Genomic DNA, 19,271 nt, shown 5'->3' with positions numbered 1-19,271 from the left:
ATCTTATGAATGTCATGAGGGGGTGAAATCCACCCCAGGCTCTTCCACACCCCAACCAGAACTCCTCGTTCTACAGTTCAGAGATGTTCTTACTGACTGATCCACTGCCAGGAACACAGAGGGAGTGGATAGCAAAAGCAACTGGAGCAAGGGATGAAATTCCACTGTGTGGTCTAACAATAGTAAAAACTGTTAGCTTCAGAAGTTTGATTTCTTTAGAGTAACTTTCTTGTGCACAGTTGCCTTGGAATGGTGATATGAACATATTACAGGGACAATCCCCCTAACAAAATATTTCTTGCTCAAGGGCATAATAGTGATGGCTTGTGACTCGATACTTGTGGGGTCTGAACAAGCAAGTATCCAACCCTAAGACTTAAAGATGGCACAACCCAGAATCTGTGACATATATGCAAGTGAAATTCCTTCTTAAACAAGTAAAAAATGTAGGGCGAGACTTGATTTTGTCCATTGGGAATTGATAGGATCAGTGTCATTTGCAAATTGCTGCGATCGTCATGTGATTGAAAAGTAAAGGGGGAGAGGTTTAAACTTGTTTGACCGTTGGACAAATTTTTGCCCAACCCTCCTGCCGATATATATTCATAATCAGAGAAGAGTAATCAGTCATTGCAAGGGGTAAAGGACTGTGTTAACACAGTCCTTGGTTAATGGACATATCCAATACTTAAGCAAAAAACTGATATTGTACTTGGTAGTATAGTTGGTCATCCAAATAAAAAACATAATTTACCATTTATACATCATATACCAACATATAGTTAAATTAATTTGTAATGTGAGCAATCTCTAAAGCATTTTGAAATCTGTTAACATGGCTGTACATACACAGGTTGCCATTGATGAGTTTGCTGTAGTCCACTTGGCCCCTCATGGCACGGACCTTCTTGAGTTTGGCTTCTTGACTTTCCACTCTTTCCCTCAACCTCTGGAGCTTCTCACTCTCAGACACGGACTGGCCCTGATGTGGGTCCTGCTGCTTCAAATACCGCAATCGTTGCTCCTAAACACAGGGAGGAGAGGAAAAGGGAGGAAAGGACAGGAGAGGGTCAATTTCAAAATGGGAGGGAACATGCTCCAAGATCATCAAAACAAACACATCACCGATCAACAAAAGCCCTTTCACACACCTCACTACGCACAGTGGAGAGCTGTGAGAGAATGGGATGGAAACAATAAGGAAGGGCCAGGTAAGATGGTAAAATAGAGAGAGGAAATATAGAGACAGGAAATAAAAGAACATTAACTTCATTTCAGAGCCGTTACAGAATATGATCACGGATGTTTTCTATTAGCAGAGAAGAGAACAAATAAAAACACAAATAATAGTGTAATTACTCCAACTGTATGATAGTTTCAGTTATTCTGGGTTTTTGTAATATAACACCCAAAATGTGAATGTATGATGAATGAGTCTAAAATAGAAAGTGGAGGGAAACACAGGCGTTCGTGCTGACTAGCACTTTCAGGTCTGCTTCAGAATGAGCAAATACAAAGCCAGGCCTAACAGTCCCAGAGTGCTGACTCGACACAATCCAGTGTTAAATGAACAGATGAATGAACAAAGCATGTTTTTAACTGCAGAGCTACAATGTTTACAGCTACGTAGAACAGGTATGTAGAAATATGCACTTTTTTTCATATTCCCTTTTTTCACTCTACAATCTATAGTCATCTATGCACACACAAAAAAATCTATTAGCAATATAAAACCAAAATTATCCTAATAAAATGTGATCTAGGACCACAAAACCAGTCATACATAACATGGGTATATCTGTAGCAGTAGCCAACAATACATTATATGGGTCAAAAGTATAGATTTTTTTATGCCAAAAATCTTTAGGATATTAAATAAAGATCATGTTCCATTAAGATATTGTGTAAATTTCCTACTGTAAATTTGTGAACTTGATTAGTAATATGCATTGCTAAGAACTTCATTTGGACAACTTTAAAGGCTATTTTCTCAATATTTGGATTTTCTTTTTTTCTTTTTTCTAGATTTATTTTTTTCTGATTTTCCAATCCTAACAAACCATACATCAATGTAAAGCACATTTATTCAGCTTTCAGATGATGTATAAATCTCAATTTAAAAAAAAAAGACCCTTATTACTGTTTTTGTGGTCCAAGGTCACAAATAGCATTTCAACAAACACCTGAAAAGTTCAAAACAAACATGCATTATTATTTTTTTACCTTACAACAACAGATGAGTTGATGACCTCTTGATACTCATTCATGGAATACACAGTCTCATATACTTCAGAGATCTTAGCTAGGCCTCGTGTCGCTTGTCTGCAATTTCCAGAGCATTCTGGTACTTTTTCCCAAGAACTGACTACACCTTCGTGAACACACGTACATGAACACTCAATCTCCAGTGGTCTTAATGTCCTTCCTCTTCCTGACAGCTGCAGTTCAATGCTGATCTCATTTCCTATGTGAATGGAGTCTCTTTCCTGTTGTTGTTTAAGGAAAAGAACTTTGCGTCCAGGTAACATGCACAGTTCCCTCTGCTGCTGACCTAAGTGTGATACTCAAATATCGCACACTGACCTAAGACAATATATTAATCACAAAGACAAATGGTTCTCAAAACACAATATCTAGGGTGACCATACGTCCTCTTTTTGGACCTACAAAAATGCATCCAGCCGGGATTTCTTAATCGCCCAAAATGTCCGGGATTCAGCTGTTTTCTTAATCCCGCTCCCGCTGAATTTCTGACCATTGCCGCCTGCTCCCGCAACTTGTGTTTCACTCCCGCGATTTTCATGTCCACTCCTTTAAACATTCTAATATTGTATATAATTTTGGCGCATCAGGGAGCTGCTATCTGTATGAGGTGTATTTAAATTTTTTGAATGAGCATATGTGCTGTTTACTTTCACTTTCGATTTCGCGATCACTGGCACTCTGTGTAAAGGCAGCACATCTTACAAGATCAGATATTTGTCAATGAGCTCAGGATATTTTGAGCAGCAAATATTCAAGCATGGTCTTGTCAGTCATCTCTCCTTATTCTCCACCTGTGATCAGTCAAATCTGACTCCTGCAGCTATTGTTGGATGCAGGGTTGCCAAGTCTGTGTTTTTTCCCCACAGAATTGGACTACTTTTAAACTGTTGCCATGGGTTGATTTTCCCAAGTGGGTTAAAGGTTTGAAATATTGCATAAATTACATTAGACTGAAACGCTTTTGAAACATTTTGCATTCTACCTATGATAAAACTTTCACTTTCACATTAACTGTTCCCTCCTGGTGGAATGACCTGCCCAACTCAATCCAAGCAGCTGAGTCCTTAATATTTTCAAGAAATGGCTGAAAACACATCTCTTCCATCTTCATTTGACCCTCTAGAATTAGCATTAGAATAGCGAGTGCTAGAGTTAAATTTATCTGCTTTTTTATTAATTAAAAAACTTGACCCGCTAACATTTGCACTCTATTCTATTTCTATTCTAACTAAGAGCCTCTAACACTAGCATTCTCTATTCTTTCTACTTATTTTCTTTTTATTTATTATAAATAATGACCTTCTAACACTAGCATTATCTATTCTTTTTCTGTTCTATCTACTTGTTTTCTCTTTATTTATCATAAAAACAAAATAAGCAAACAAACACAAACAAAAAACCTTTCTACATACACTGTTAGGCGAAGCCCCGCTCATGTCCCGCCCCTACTGTCCTCTTTTTGGAAAACTCATCAAATATGGTCACCCAACAATATCAAAAGAGATGAATAACCAAATTATGTCAGGCTTGAGTGCACTAGCTGCAAATTTAAAATGCAAATCTTTTAAAAGGTATTTAGAAACTTCCTGAAATGGCCACATGGAACCAGGCTAGTATAATTAATCAAACATGACAGCTCATGCACTCCAGATGATATAACCATGTGTTCACGTACAGTATGCCCCTTATGCATGTGTGTACACCTGTTTATGCCGGACCACAGGGGTCTTCGTTTTAAAAGTCAGCAGACCAACAGAGCACCATTAACAGATCTGAAAATGAAAGATGCATATCCTGGCCTAAATAAAAGTGGCATTTTGGAATTTGACAGTTTCTTCTCTACTGAACAGTTCAGACATAAGAAGAGAAAAAAGATCTGAAGACATGGATAAATAAAGAGATATGAGGGTTCATATGGTGGTGCCTACCTTAGCTATCAGCATCTGCTGCTGAGCTTCGATCTGCTGCTGCTGTCGCGTTGCCATCTCCTGCAGCTCTGACAGCGTTAACTCCATACGTGGATTCCCCACCTACATAACATATGATACAAAGCATCATAGAATTAGCTTTGCACACAAACAAGCTGAACTTCACTTGTTCAAACAAGTAAAATGTGCAATTATTTAATTAAATCTTTACAATAAAATGAAAATCTTTTGAATTAAATGGTGATGAAGGTAGTTTCAAACTAGTAGTCAACAGACATAGCCGGTGCCAACAATATGTGTAATGCAGACTAATGATGACGAATGAGACACATAAAATTGCTGAAATTAAATAAAAAGGTAACATATTTACTCAAAAATATTAATATTTAAATAGGATCAATTTTGTCTGCTTAATTGTTGTTAAATTGGTTCATCACTGGATCATGTCAATTTCAACCTTTTTTTCATTTAAAAAAAAAAAAAACAGTATTCAAAATATAATCAAAGAGTCGTTTAGGTTAATTTCATAATTTATTTTTAGACACATTTTATACTGGTATTTTATACTGGTACTGTATGTCTGGTTCCATCCTAGACAAGCTAAACTGGTTCAGCCTGTGGTAAACTTCTTAAAAGATCATTATATGTTTTGTTTTGTGCATCTTCACACTAGTTTAAGCCAGCAACAGATCACCATTGTCCATTTAAAACTAGTTAAGACCAGGTTAGAATTTAAACTGGTCCAAGCTGTTACTGGTGGACCGCTGTGTGGCATTGGATAATAGAAATATCTGCAGTAAACAACAATTCAACAGGTACAGACAAACAAAAAGACACGTCTAGAAAATCACCACAGAATCACAAGGGAATGCCTAGAGAGAGTGAACAGGATGCGTATACTTATATAATGTCCTGCAATTGTTTGAACTCACCTACACACTCTATAACATTCACTCATACTTAACAATATACAGTGGGGGAAAAAATTTATTTGATCCCCTGCTGATTTTGTACGTTTGCCCACTGACAAAGAAATGATCAGTCTATAATTTTAATGGTAGGTGTATTTTAACAGTGAGAGACAGTGTTGCCTTGGCCGTGTGTTTTGGGTCATTGTCATGCTGGAATACCAATCCACGACCCATTTTCAATGCCCTGGCCCTGACGGTACATGGCCCCGTCCATCATCTCTTTAATGCGGTGCAGTTGTCCTGTCCCCTTAGCAGACTGTTTCCACCATGTTTTCCATGTTTGACGGTGGGGATGGTGTTCTTGGGGTCATAAGCAGCATTCCTCCTCCTCCAAACACGAGTTGAGTTGATGCCAAAGAGCTCGATTGTGGACTCATCTGACCACAACACTTTCACCCAGTTCTCCTCTGAATCATTGGCAAACTTCAGACGGGCCTCTACATGTGCTTTCTTGAGCAGGGGGACCTTGCGGGCGCTGCAGGATTTCAGTCCTTCACAGCGTAGTGTGTTACCAATTGTTTCTTGGTGACTATGGTCCAAGCTGCCTTGAGATCATTGACAAGATCCTCCCGTGTAGTTCTGGGCTGATTCCTCACCGTTCTCATGATCATTGAAACTCCACAAGGTGAGATCTTGCATGGAGTACCAGACCTAGGGAGATTGACAGTTATTTTGTGTTTCTTCCATTTGAGAAAATCGCACGAACTGTTGTCACCTTCTCACCAAGCTGCTTGGTGATGGTCTTGTAGCCCATTCCAACCTGATGTAGGTCTACAATCTTGTCCCTGACATCCTTAGACAGCTCTTTGGTCTTGGCCATGGTGGAGAGTTTGGAATCTGATGGACTGATTGCTTCTGTGGATAGGAATCTTTTATTCAGGTTTATTCTAGATGAGATTAGGAGCACTCCCTTTAAAAGAGTGCTCTCAACTCCTTTCCCGTATAAATGACACCTGGGAGCCAAAATGATTGATAGGGGATCAAATACTTATTTGACTCATTAAAATGAATTAATTTTTTTTAAATGCGTTTTTTCTGGATTTTTTGTTGTTATTCTGTCTCTCACTGTTCAAATAAACCTAGCATTAAATTACAGACTGATCATTTCTTTGTTAGTAGGCAAATGTACAAAATCAGCAGGGGATAAAAATTATTTTTCCACCACTGTAAGCACAACATACATACTCAAAAATGCAAGTAACAAGAGTATCAGAATATTCCTAAATTTCATAAACAAATCCAAGATTGTTTTTCTGTCTGACGCATCAGTATGGCACAAATTAAAAATAATTGAATCATTGGCTTCTCTAAATTCCCATAACTGGCTCACTGCACACGTGTTATACTTATAATGACTAAAACACATCTGACAGGCCCTAGTGAGTCATTGAGGCAACACTGAAATTTTATAAGAAAAGTCAATGTGGCAAGTCCATGTTAAAATTGGGGTTGGCCAGTTAAGATGGAATTGGCACTAGATATCCTCTGAGAGGTCTCTGTGCTGTCAGATAAAGCAGAAATGCTCAACTCTGAAAGAATTTTTCTAGTCAATATAACTGCAGTGAGGTCTATAATAACTGGACAAAGCTAAGTATTTATATGCTCATTTCATCCTAATGGCTGTTGACTGACTGACTAATGCAGGAAGTCAGTCATATGAAATCAGCCATTATTGCTCATGGGTGCTCAGTTCTGCTGACAATGAATTAAATGAATCACTTGATTAATTGATAACTGGTACATTAAAGTCCTCATGGGAAGTTTGAATTTAGTTGGGAATTCGTAATTACAATGGCAGATGTATTCAAGTCACTTGGTTTGAGCAAGATGATGATGTACCATTTTTTTTATTATTTGCACTCTACTTGTACAAAATTATGCTTTTTAATGTTTTTCTTCAATTTATGATGTTTTTAATTTATGATTTCAATTTATGGCTTCAATTTATGATTCTCTTCAAGATGGTGCAGTGTATGGCTACTGTGGTGTGGAACGTGTCCATTCTTTTATTGTTTTTGTTTGTTTGTTCTGTGTTTAGTCATTCTCTTACTATCAGTTTTACCAGAGACGAATTACTGGACATAAGGCAACACACAATTTTTTCCCGGTTTTTGATTATTCAGACGTTTTGTTGGATGTAGTCAACCACACGCTCAGACGGAATAGAGGGAAGCGCGCTGGTTAAGCTCCGCGAACGCGGCTTCCGAACAGCGCTCCCTAGTATCCATCTAGCGAATCTCCGATCCCTTCCTAACAAAACGGATGAACTATTTCTCCTCACCCGCACAAACATGGATTTTTCAAACTTTGCTGAATTGTGCTTCACTGAAACCTGGCTAAGTGAAGCCATTCCGGACAACGTGCTTCATTTGCCGGGCTACCAGCTGTTCAGAGCGGATCGCATCACAGAGTTAACGGGGAAAATGAGAAGTGGTGGACTATGTTTCTACATAAATGAAGGTTGGTGTAGAATCAGTATCAGAATGAGCTTTATTGCCAGGTATGTTTGCACATATGAGGAATTTGTTTTAGTGACAGTAGCTCCACAGTGCGACAGAATGACAGCAACAGGACAGGACACAGATAATAAAAATATAAAATTTAAGATAAAAATAAAATAAATAATGTACAAATATACAAAAATGGACAATGTGCCAAATAGCACAAACACAATATACAAAATAGACAATTCGGTATGTACAGGTATGTTAGGTGCAAATTTGAAATGTAATAAGTATGTGTGTAAAATAAAAATAAAAAAGTATGATAGTGTTGTGTGTTTCATGTTTATTGTTAAGAGTTCAAGTGTTCATGAGATGGATTGCCTGAGGGAAGAAACTGTTTCTGTGTCTGGTCGTTCTGGTGCACAGAGCTCTGTAGCATTGACCAGACGGCAACTGTTCAAAGAGGGAGTGTGCTGGATGTTGTTACATGTTGGGTTTTTCGTGACTGTTCCATGTCGGGTTTTCTGTTTTCCCCTGTGTCCTAGTTCAGTTTAATTAGTCATTGTGTACACCTGTCCTTCCCAATTATCTGCCCCTTTATAAGTTCCTGTCTTTGTTAGTCTCACCGTCGGTTATTGTTTAATTTATGGATGTGTGTGCACTCCCCTGTTTGTATCTGCTCCTGGAATCCTGATTAAAGGAAGGACAATTGTATATCCTCGTCGTGCGCTCCTTGCTCCGCACCACACCCGTAACAGAATAACCGACCGAAACAGTAAGATTGCGGCGTGTTTTTTCCCCGTTTTGTTTCCCGTTTTTTGTCAAGTTTTTTATTTTTTATTATGGATCCCGGTGTCCTCGTCCTCCTGTTGGAACAGGGGGATCGCTCTCTCGAGGACCACACCGAGGATTTTTTGTGTCTGGCCAACAAGACACACTTCCCGGACTACTGCCTCTGCACCTTCTACAAGGCTGGACTTAACATCACCACACGTAGGCAGTTGTCCGGGGACGGTCCTCGAGAGAGCCTCGCCGCCTTTATCGAGTGGGTGCTGGTGTCTTGCAAATCGCAACTCACCGTGGACCTCGCAGAGAATGACACCAGCCCCACTCGGGACCCAGCGCCCAGTCCACTACCACCCCGCAGCGCGGAGCTGCCCGAGCCCACCGCAGACGGAGAGCCAGAGCCTGCCGCGGTCGTTGAGCCATCGCCATCAGGAGCGACAGAGCTGCCGATCGTCCCGGAGCCCGAGCCCCAAACGTCTGACCAGGTGCGAGAGCCGGCAGTGCATCCGACGGTGGAGAAAGCTGTGGAGATCGCGGGGGCGATGGAACGCCCCGCCCACGGCGCCACCGCTGAGGGTGAGCATGAACTGGACCTGGGAAACCTCATTAACTTTCACACTGACACAATCATCCTGAAGCCAGCTCCTGTATTGGATTTCTGGGGAATTATCCCACCCGACCTCCCTCTCCCACCGCCTCTCATTGATCTGGTTCCTACTCCAACACCCTCATCACTGGAGTTCGTCAGCCCCTCTGCTCACCCTCAGCACACCATCTGTGGCGTGGGCTCGCCGCGGGTCTGCCGACCTCCAGCTCTGTTGGCGTTGAGTCTGGAGGACCCCTCGTCTCCGCCCTCAGCCTCCGAGACCCAGACTCCGCCTCAGTCCGGCGACCCTGCGGCTCCACCATGCCTTCAAGCTCCCTCGGCTCCACCGGATCCCGTCTGTCCACCAGCTCCACCGGGCTCCCTCGTCCTTCCGGCTCCGCATTGGTCAGTCGTCCCCCTACCTGCACCTCAGGACTACTCTCCTTGGGCTGCGCCCCGTCCCTTCGTCCCTCCGGCTCCGTTGGGCTCCTCCTTCCCTCCTGCTCCACCTATGTCCTCTGTTGCTCCGGCTCCGCCGCGGCCATCCGGATCTCCGCCTGCGCCGAGGTCGCCGAAGACATCTGCTCCGCCTTGGACCTCCGGATCTTCGGCGTCACCCTGGCTCTTCGGCTCTCTGTCTCCACCTCGGGCTCCACCACCACCTGCTCCGCCGCCGTTGGTCGGCCCCATGGAGTCGGCGGTCCCTCCTCCACCATGGCTCCTCCCTCCGTCGGCTCCCCCGTGGGCCACCATCTGGACTGTGGCCTGGGTCGTCATCTGGCTCCTCCTGTTCCTGGCTCCCCCTTGGCTCCTCCCACCCTCCACTCCCCCATAGACTTACTGTTTGGACTCTTATGTTTATTCCCTGCCACCCTCCGGTTCCACATCCTCCTCCAGATCCCCCACCCGCCCTCCTCAGTTGTTACGTTACGGCGTGAGGCCACGCCTTGCCGGGAGGGGGCGATATGTTACATGTTGGGTTTTTTGTGACTGTTCCATGTCGGGTTTTCTGTTTTCCCCTGTGTCCTAGTTCAGTTTAATTAGTCATTGTGTACACCTGTCCTTCCCAATTATCTGCCCCTTTATAAGTTCCTGTCTTTGTTAGTCTCACCGTCGGTTATTGTTTCATTTATGGATGTGTGTGCACTCCCCTGTTTGTATCTGCTCCTGGAATCCTGATTAAAGGAAGGACAATTGTATATCCTCGTCGTGCGCTCCTTGCTCCGCACCACACCCGTAACAGATGTGAGGGGTCCAGAGTGATTTTACCAGCCCTTTTGCTCACTCTGGATAAGTACAGTTCTTGGAGAGTGGGAAGAGTTGTACCAATGATTCTCTCAGCAGTCCGGACTACCCTCTGTAGTTTTCTGAGGTCAGATTTGGTAGCTGAGCTGAACCGGACAGTTATTGAAGTGCAGAGGATGGATTCAATGATGCCAGAGTAGAACTGTTTCAGCAAGTCCTGTGGCAGGTTGAACTTCCTCAGCTGGCGAAGGAAGTACAACCTCTGCTGGGCCTTTTTCACAATAGAGTCAGTGTGAATGTCCCACTTCAGGTCCTGAGAAAGAGTGGTGCCCAGGAATCTGAATGACTCCACTGCAGTCACAGTGCTGCTCATGATGGTGAGTGGGGGGAGTGCAGGGGGGTTTCTCCTGAAGTCCACAATCATCTCCACAGTTTTGAGCGTGTTGAACTCCAGGTTGTTAAGACTGCACCAGACAGCCAGCTCCTTAACCTCCTGTCTGTACGCAGACTCGTCACCGTCCTGAATGAGGCCAACAAGTGTGGTGTCGTCTGCAAATTTCAGGAGCTTGACAGAGGAGTCTTTAGAGGTGCAGTCGTTCGTGTAGAAGGAGAAGAGCAGTGGGGAGAGAACACAGCCCTGAGGAGCTCTAGTGCTGATGGTGCGGGTGCTGGATGTGTATTTTCCCAGCCACACTAGCTGCTGCCTGTCTGTCAGGAAGCTGTTGATCCACAGACAGACGGAGGTGGGCACGGAAAGCTGAGTTAGTTTGGGCAGGAGGAGGTCTGGAATGATAGTGTTAAAGGCCGTTTGAAGTGTTTGAAGACCTGGTGCACGTCATCTTCACTTATCTGCAGTTCAGGTGTGGGGGAGAGGGGGGGTTGCAGGAGGTGTGAATGGTGTTTTTCAAACCTACAATAGAACTCGAATAGAAAGATCGTCTGCCAGTTGTTGATTCTCCACAGTGCTGGGGGATGGTGTCTTGTAATTGGTGATGTCTTTCAGACATTTCCACATTGAAGCCGTGTCACTGGAAGAGAATTGGATCCTTAACTTATCGGAATAATTCCTCTTTGCCACTCTGATCTCCTTTTCCAGTGTGTATTTGACCTGTTTATACAAGACTCTGTCCCCATTCCTGTAAGCATCTTCTTTGGCCTGACGGAGCTGTCTGAGTTTTGCAGTGAACCACGGTTTGTCGTTGTTATAAGTTAGATGAGTTATAAGTTATAAGTTAGATGTACAGACGTAACAACTCTGAAGAAGATGCGTTCTCGTAATTTAGAGGCATTCTTCATCAACTATAAACCGTTCAACTCGCCGCGGGAGTTTTCCTCTTTCATTCTCGTGAATGTGTAAGTGCCTCCGGACACGTGCGTGAGCGCCGCGATGCAACAACTGGCAGAACAAATATCTGAAACGGGGGCAACGGTAACCGGATTCTCTTTTAATCATTCTTGGAGATTTTAACAAAGCAAATCTCTCCCGTGAACTGCCAAAATACAGACAGCACGTTACATTTCCCACCAGGGACAGTAATATATTAGATCACTGTTACACAACAATAAAGGTTATCACCCTGTCCCACGAGCAGCTTTGGGGCTCTCTGATCATGGTTTGGTTCATCTTATACCGACCTACAGGCAGAAACTGAAATCAGCTAAACCTGAATTAAGAACGGTTAAAAGATGGACTAATGAAACAGAGCGGGTTTTACAAACCTGTTTCCACCTCACTGATTGGAGTGTTTTTGAAGCTGCTGCCACCAATCTGGACGAGCTCACAGAGACTGTAACTTCATATATCAGTTTCTGTGAGGATATGTGCATCCCCACCAGGACATTCTTATTATTACGTCAGTATGGACTGGTCTGAGGAAAATCACCAAGTACAAGACACCACCCCCACAGTCTGTGGAGAATCAACAACTGGCTGACAATCTGAATGTGTTTTACTGCCGATTTGAAAAGACTAGACTGACACCCAGCACCCGCTCTGATCTGCACTCCACACATTCACCCCCCCCCCCCCCCCCCCCCCCCCATGCATGATGTTGTCAATATGGGACTGCATTACATCCTGCAGCACCTTGACGAACCTGGGACTTACACAAGGATCTTATTTGTGGACTTCAGCACGGCCTTCAATACCATCATGCCTGACCTTGTCTCCTCAGGGATGTGTTCTCTCCCCACTGCTCTTCTCCCTCTACACAAATGACTGCACATCTAAAGACCCCTCTGTCAAGCTCCTGAATTTTGCAGACGACACTACAGTCATCTGCCTCATCAAGGATGGAAACGAGTCTGCTTACAGACAGGAGGTTGAGCAGCTGGCTGTCTGGTGCAGTCACAACAACTTGGAGCTCAACACGCTCAAAACAGTGGAGATGATGGTAGACTTCAGGAGGAACCCCCCTGCACTCCCCCCACTCACCATCATGGACAGCACTGTGGCAGCAGTAGAGCCATTCAGGTCCCTGGGCACCACCATCGCCCAGGACTTGAAGTGGGACATTCACATTGACTATATTGTGAAAAAGGCCCAGCAGAGGCTGTATTTCCTCTGCCAGCTAAGGACGTTCAACCTGCCACAGGAGCTGCTGAAACAGTTCTACTCTGCCATCATCGAGTCTGTCCTGCATTCATGTTTGGTTTGGCTCAGCCAAAACAGACATCAGAAGACTACAATGGACAGTCAGGACTGCTGAGAGGATTATCGGTGCCCCTCTACCCAGCCTCCAAGATATATATCTCCAGAGTGAGGAAAAGGGCTAAGAAAGTCACTCTGGACACCTCACACCCAGCTCACTCTCTCTTTGAACTGTTGCCCTCTGGCCGGCGCAACAGATCACTGAGCACCAAAACAGCCAGACACAAGAACAGTTTTTTCCCCCCATATCCCACCTGAACAACACATAACACACCCCAGTACTGTACATCTGTAAATAACTCAAGCCTTTGTGCTCTTTGCAATGCGACATTGCCAACTACTGGACTGGCATGCATAACAGCATTTTTAGTAGTTTTCGGGGATCTGTGTGAACAAGGAGGATCATCGCATAAACGTACACTTAGTCTTATTGTAAACATAAAAAAATTATAATATCGCTCATTTCAACAAATTTACAGTCAATACAGATGCTGCATCTGATGTGTTTTCTCACCAACAGGTACCCAACTCAGAAACTATGGGCTTAAAGAAAGTTTAGAGTTTGACTTGTGTTGAGTGCGTTCAACTCGTAAATACAATCTTTCTGACATGACATGAACACATGAGGCAATCCTGGGAAAGCACTACTGGAAAGGAAACACTTAGCAAAGCGTCAGACAACACGTGTCAGCCAATTCTGTTTACATTGCAGATAATTTACCACCAAAAAACAAATGCCTGCACTGCCATACAAAACACACATTCTTACAAGGAAATACCTCAATTCTTTCAGGGAGTGCCGTTCTTAATAACCTTGTATGTTCACTCTGTGGAAGGATTCGCGTGAAATGTGGCTCTAGCCACAGATAATGAGGTCACCCCTGGGGCCGTTATGGTGTTGGTGAGCACCTGGTGGCTCTGAGGGAAGAGGCCCTTTTCAGAATGAGATCATACGCAAAGTATTAAACACGCTCACCCATTACATTATGAACCCACATGGCATTAACTGAAGCATGTGATAAATGTTTTGAAATTTTACAGCAGAATGAGCAAATCTATGACTAAAGCATATATGAGAAGTGTTTACATTTATAGCTAATAGTGCCTACTACAGTATTATCTACAGGAGACATAATTCTCTTATTACCTCCCTCCTTTTCACCCTTTTTCACATATGACATAGTCCATTAGGTCATCGCCTGCCCGCAGCCACTGCTATTCATATCTTGTCTGACAAATGAGCCGTAATTAGAGTACTTTTAGTTCCCCCTGTCACAAGAACAATTCTCACAAATGCACTTTTTGAGGTCTGACATGGCAGCTACTGAAAAAAAAATGTCAGTTTGCACCGAGATTCAATTCATCACACTTATTGTATCCCAATTTTATAGAAAGGAGAACCTGCTTGATTCTGGCACATCTGTAAATGGGTAGCTGACAAATAACATGTAGGGGAGAGAGAGGTTTAATAAGTTTTAGATTGTGAACTGAGCACAATTTCTATCTGTATGTGATTAAGAGATTCAAAAATGATATAGATTTTATAAAACCAACTTATTTAGGAATGCCAAAGTAAATCTTATATGTGGCAAGTAACAAGATTTAACGTCATAGCAAATGTATTATATTTTATCCAAATATATCAAGCATATTGGTGCATTTTTGATATAAAAATATGTAATCTATAGCTCATGAATTATTAAATAAAAGCATTTTCCCTAGAATGTCAGCTTTAGGGTAACCATTAGTCAACTATATGAGCTCTGATATTATAAATTAGCTACAATTGCAAAATAATGACAGTTGTGTCGTCATGGATATTTCAATAATTTTAAGTGTAATAATACAATAAGTGTTTTTTATTTTATCACCTTTTTAGAGCTGCATAAAAGGTTAAAAGCACAATATCCATTGCAGTCTCTCCACTGAGATCTGCATGTATAATGATTATACATATCAAAATGTTGTTAAAAGTAATTGCAGATTAACTATTCACACTCACTGTTTGAAATATTACGTCAACTGGCAGCATCCCTTCCCAATACAGTACATACAGCTGTGATCTATCAGCTCATGTAACTAGACAACAAAGTAACCTGATCCAACACTTTGACACTTATAACAACTGGTCAATCCTGCTTCCTATTGATCAGGCTGAAAATCTGAGTAAACCGGTTCTGTGCTTCACAAATCAATGCTACAGAGCAACGCATAAGGATCCACTTAAAAGATGAGCGCTAAAATTACCTGGTGAGAGTCCCAGGTTATTCTGCATGATCGGACCTTAATTTTGCTGCATTGTCCTTCAGCTGTGAATTCCTGCACAGTCTCGACGTGGTTCCACTCCATTTCTAACAGTGTTTCCGAGTCTCTAATGTGAAAAGCATCGGTGGTGCTGTGTGGACGGATGCAGTGCAGCTGTAGTATCTGCGGTGTTGTGCTCGTTATGAGACCCCAGAGTCACACTCACAGCCGCATTCCCCTCTCCAAAAAGCAGGAGTGAAGTCATCCAGCACATTAGCGATGAGTCAGGCTGTCATCCCCACTCAGCGCGACTGACTTTGCGTGTTTTTGTTTACTACATAATTAGTCTCGTGACTCTGATGAGCAATTACAGTACATTAAACAATAAAATGTTGGATAGAAACGCGTGACCTTTGTAAAATGTTAACGTGCATGTGTGATGATGGAGACTGCGTAAGTTTTCCCCCCCTCAAGCTCAATTTTGACGTGCAAGCACTTCTCTCGCTCTTAATGTGTGCGCGCGCTTCTCCTGCCCAGAGAGTAGACTGCAGTAGTGATGTCCGATTCCTGAACAAATCATTCGTGGGAGTCGGATCTTTTCAAAGAATCGGTTGAACAAATTCTAAAAAAAAAAAAAACATGTATAAATTATTAATTTAAGGGTCTGAGTAAATCATTCCCAGTCTGGAATCGTAAACGAGTCGAAAATAAATGCTAAATAATTACACTAAGAATTATCTCGTTCATTTCAACACTGATAAATCCTTATTTATCGATAAGATTTACATTTACGCATTTAGCAGACGCTTTTATCCAAAGCGACTTACACTACATTCAAGTTACAGTTTTTACATTTTATCAGCTCTTGCTTTCCCTGGGAATCAAACCCATGACCTTTGCGTTGCTAGCGCCATGCTCTACTGTTTGAGCTACAGGAAAGTTGACGTAAACCGACCTGAATAATTTTCTCTGAAAATATTTAAGCAAACAAGTCGTGTCAGCTGTTTAGAATCAGATCTAGCGATGCCAAATTCACCAAACTATTTTGGTCAAACGAGTTGGCAAAATGTCTGACATTAATCGCCGATTTGATTCATTTGGACAGTTCACTCACTGAATCGTTTACAGTGGATTCTCACAACGAAATTGTAAAAGGATGTTTTATAAAAACAGAAAGCAAAAAAAAAAGAGGAATGAGGATGGATAATTATACTTTAGGCTACTTACAATCCATTTTAGAAACCAAAGCTTAGAAAATGTCTTCTATCGTTTGTGAAGGAAGAGCAGCTTGGGCATCTTGTGGACGATTCTGTGACGCAGCCAGGTAAAGAAAAGATCACTCAATATCACAAAACTGTATTTTAAAAACAGTATTAAAATTTGGCAAAACGCCCCTGGAACGATTTAACAATTCATTGACTTATCGTCAATCTTGAATTTACAGAAAGAAGGAGAATTCCGATTCATTTCAGTGAATCGCTTTGCATAAATGGTTATATTAATTTCTGTAATCGCCGCAACCGGGAAAAAAACTATATCCTAATCAAGTTTATGATTTCAACGTGACATATCAATTTTCTACGCCTAAAGATCGCATTTACAGGGAATTTACAACAACAAAGCAAATCGGTTCAAATGATCCGAGTCAATCGGTTCAAATAATGATTCATTCGCGAATCGGACATCACTAGAGCACGCACACACAGACCCCTCCTCTCCCGGGGACTGCCCGTTCTGCGCCACAGCTGCCCAGCACTCACTTACTCCCAGATGCGTGACGGTCTCCAATCTGCCATTAATGTCTGCAGCTCTGCGACACAACTTACAGCATGCAGGTGCTTTCAAATGCACCATGCATTACAGTGCACAAGAGGAGGCTGATGAAATTAATGTTTAACAAGAAAACAAAAAGTACCATTGTACATTGACTATTCTTTACTTCAAATAATACCATACATGTCCAAATAAAAAGTCAATGGCCAATATAATGTCATAAAGTGCATTTGTATTAGCTAAAGTTTTTGTCATTATAGATTAAAATTCTGTCAGATTTCAATAAGTAAGCAACAAGGAGTTAAAATGCGCAATTTTGAAATGCATGTCTTTCGGCAAGAAGTGATGCTCATGGGCTAATCCATATTAGTTTTCCAACAGCGATGAGCAATTGAACAAGACCATTTTTGTGCCAGTTGGGTGAGGTATCTTGGACAGAAATGGGTACAGTCAATAAGTGCTATAATAACACTGAGACAGCCATTTAGCTCCCTTCTCATTTTAATAGCTCCTCGTACTGACCACGGTCACTCATGACTGACCTTCATATGTCCATACGCTGAAAACAGCCAGTGCCACAGGGCAAAATCTGTGCTGTCAACTTCAGTGTACACACTGAACAATATGCATTAGATAGGCATGTGCTTTAGAGCAATGATTTGATTTGGCGAAATAACAGACGTTTTAGTATCCACTATATCAATATTTATCAACTGGCGGTTAATGACAAAAAATGTGAAGGTCTGTTCTGATATAATGCAGGGATATTATTGATTATTGATATTGATGTAATAAATAAATGACATAAACATTAACTGAAATAAAAAAGAATATTTAAAAATTTTAATTATTTTTAATTTAATTATTTTATTTTTCTAGTTGCCAAGACATCATTTCTCATATAAATTTAGTTTAACTTAGATTAACTAACATACTTTTTTATAAATAACTGAAATGGAACGAATACGATCTATATATAAACATTTAAAAAAACTAATAAAAATGACAAAAACAATTAAAAAAAACAAAAACTTTCAAATGAAAACAGAAAATATACAAATAAAAACTAATTCAAAATATGAAATTATAACAGTATATATAAATGCTAAAATAACACTGGTTTTGGAAAGCACTACAACAACAAAGCATATGCTTGTACTTAAAACAATTAAACTATTTGATTTTAAGGACATAGCATAAAAGTCTTGTTCAGATTGCAGCTCATTCTGGCCAAGAATCGCCCACTTAGTCTGACTTACAGTAAAGACACCAACCACCGTTTGTTTTGCTTTTACATGCCACTTAAGGATGGATTTATTTAAAACTAAATGGCATTAAAAATTTATTTTAACATGCTGTTGTAAATAATGGTCTTAAGAATTAATATCTAATTCTCTGCCTCAAAACAAACTCTGATTTGTTCATTTGTTTGATGCAAAGTTGCATCAGATGATAGAAATTAAACATATAAAGGCATAAATTAAACATATAATTTAAAGGAAAATCTGACATTTTTGATACTTAACATTAACAAATCATAGTATACACTACCATTCAAAAGTTTGGGGACTCTTTTTTAAATTAAATTAATTATTTTATTTAGCAAAGATGCTTTCAATTGATAAAAAGTGACAGTAAAGATTTTATATTGTTAAAAAGAATTCTGTTTCAAATAAATGCTATTTCTTTTGAACGTTCTAAAATGCATTGCAGTTTCTACAAAATTATTAAGCAGCACAACTCTTTTCAACATTGATAATGACAAGAAATTATGAGTTATGGCTGCTAAAAAATAGCTTACCCATCACAGGAATGAATTACATTTTAAAATACTGTACTACTAATATTTTAAAGTGGAATAATATTTCACAATCTTACAGTTTTTACTTTATTTTTGGTCAAATAAATGCAGCCTTTTGAAAGGTAGTGTACATCCATCTTTAAAAATACACACAGATGGGCAAACAACACATGCTGACGTGCATAATGACTCAAACCATCCTGAATAAAGTCTGATATATTCTGACCCTGAGAGAAATACTATATAAAGATAATACATGGCTGTCAAATGTACACAGTCATTCTCAGCTGCTCGGCTGTATTATCAGGGGCAGGAGGAGACTTTTGGTGTTCTGAACATGTAGCTAACATTTTGCCTTCTGGCCCTTTGACCTGGTTTAAAGTGGAGCACACTTGCAGACTTGCAAATTACGCTGACAGTTTTAGAGTAAGAGTATACAATCAGGCCAGCGCAGGAGTTCAGAAGTCCTGAAGTTTATTGGCCGGATGTAATTAAAATATCATCACATGATACGGCCTGAAAGACAAGCCCCCGCTGCTTGGATTATCAGTAATAACAGCTGCATAATGGGATGCAGG

General features: G+C 41.2%; 1 protein-coding gene across 5 annotated transcripts in view; it reads right to left on the bottom strand.

Moving 5' to 3' along the window:
- LOC306885983 (apoptosis-stimulating of p53 protein 1-like) overlaps positions 1-19,271 on the bottom strand; it is a 46,719-nt gene that overhangs the window by 7,990 nt on the left and 19,458 nt on the right. For 4 of the 5 annotated variants that reach the window (XM_079442823.1, XM_079442822.1, XM_079442824.1 and 1 more), the window contains 2 exons: positions 4,194-4,295; positions 850-1,024 (listed from right to left, as the gene is read on the bottom strand). In XM_079442823.1, coding sequence (XP_079298949.1) covers positions 850-1,024; positions 4,194-4,295 — 277 coding nt within the window. Of the gene's footprint in view, positions 1-849; positions 1,025-4,193; positions 4,296-15,122; positions 15,638-19,271 lie in introns of those variants that run through there. The other variant, XM_079442826.1, reaches the window with a different exon arrangement.

Source organism: Barbus barbus (assembly GCF_936440315.1).
Source record: "Barbus barbus genome assembly, chromosome: 20".
In the NCBI taxonomy this organism is placed as follows: Eukaryota; Metazoa; Chordata; class Actinopteri; order Cypriniformes; family Cyprinidae; genus Barbus; species Barbus barbus.
Note: the sequence above shows the minus strand (reverse complement) of the source record. Positions and strands in the feature narration are given on the sequence as shown.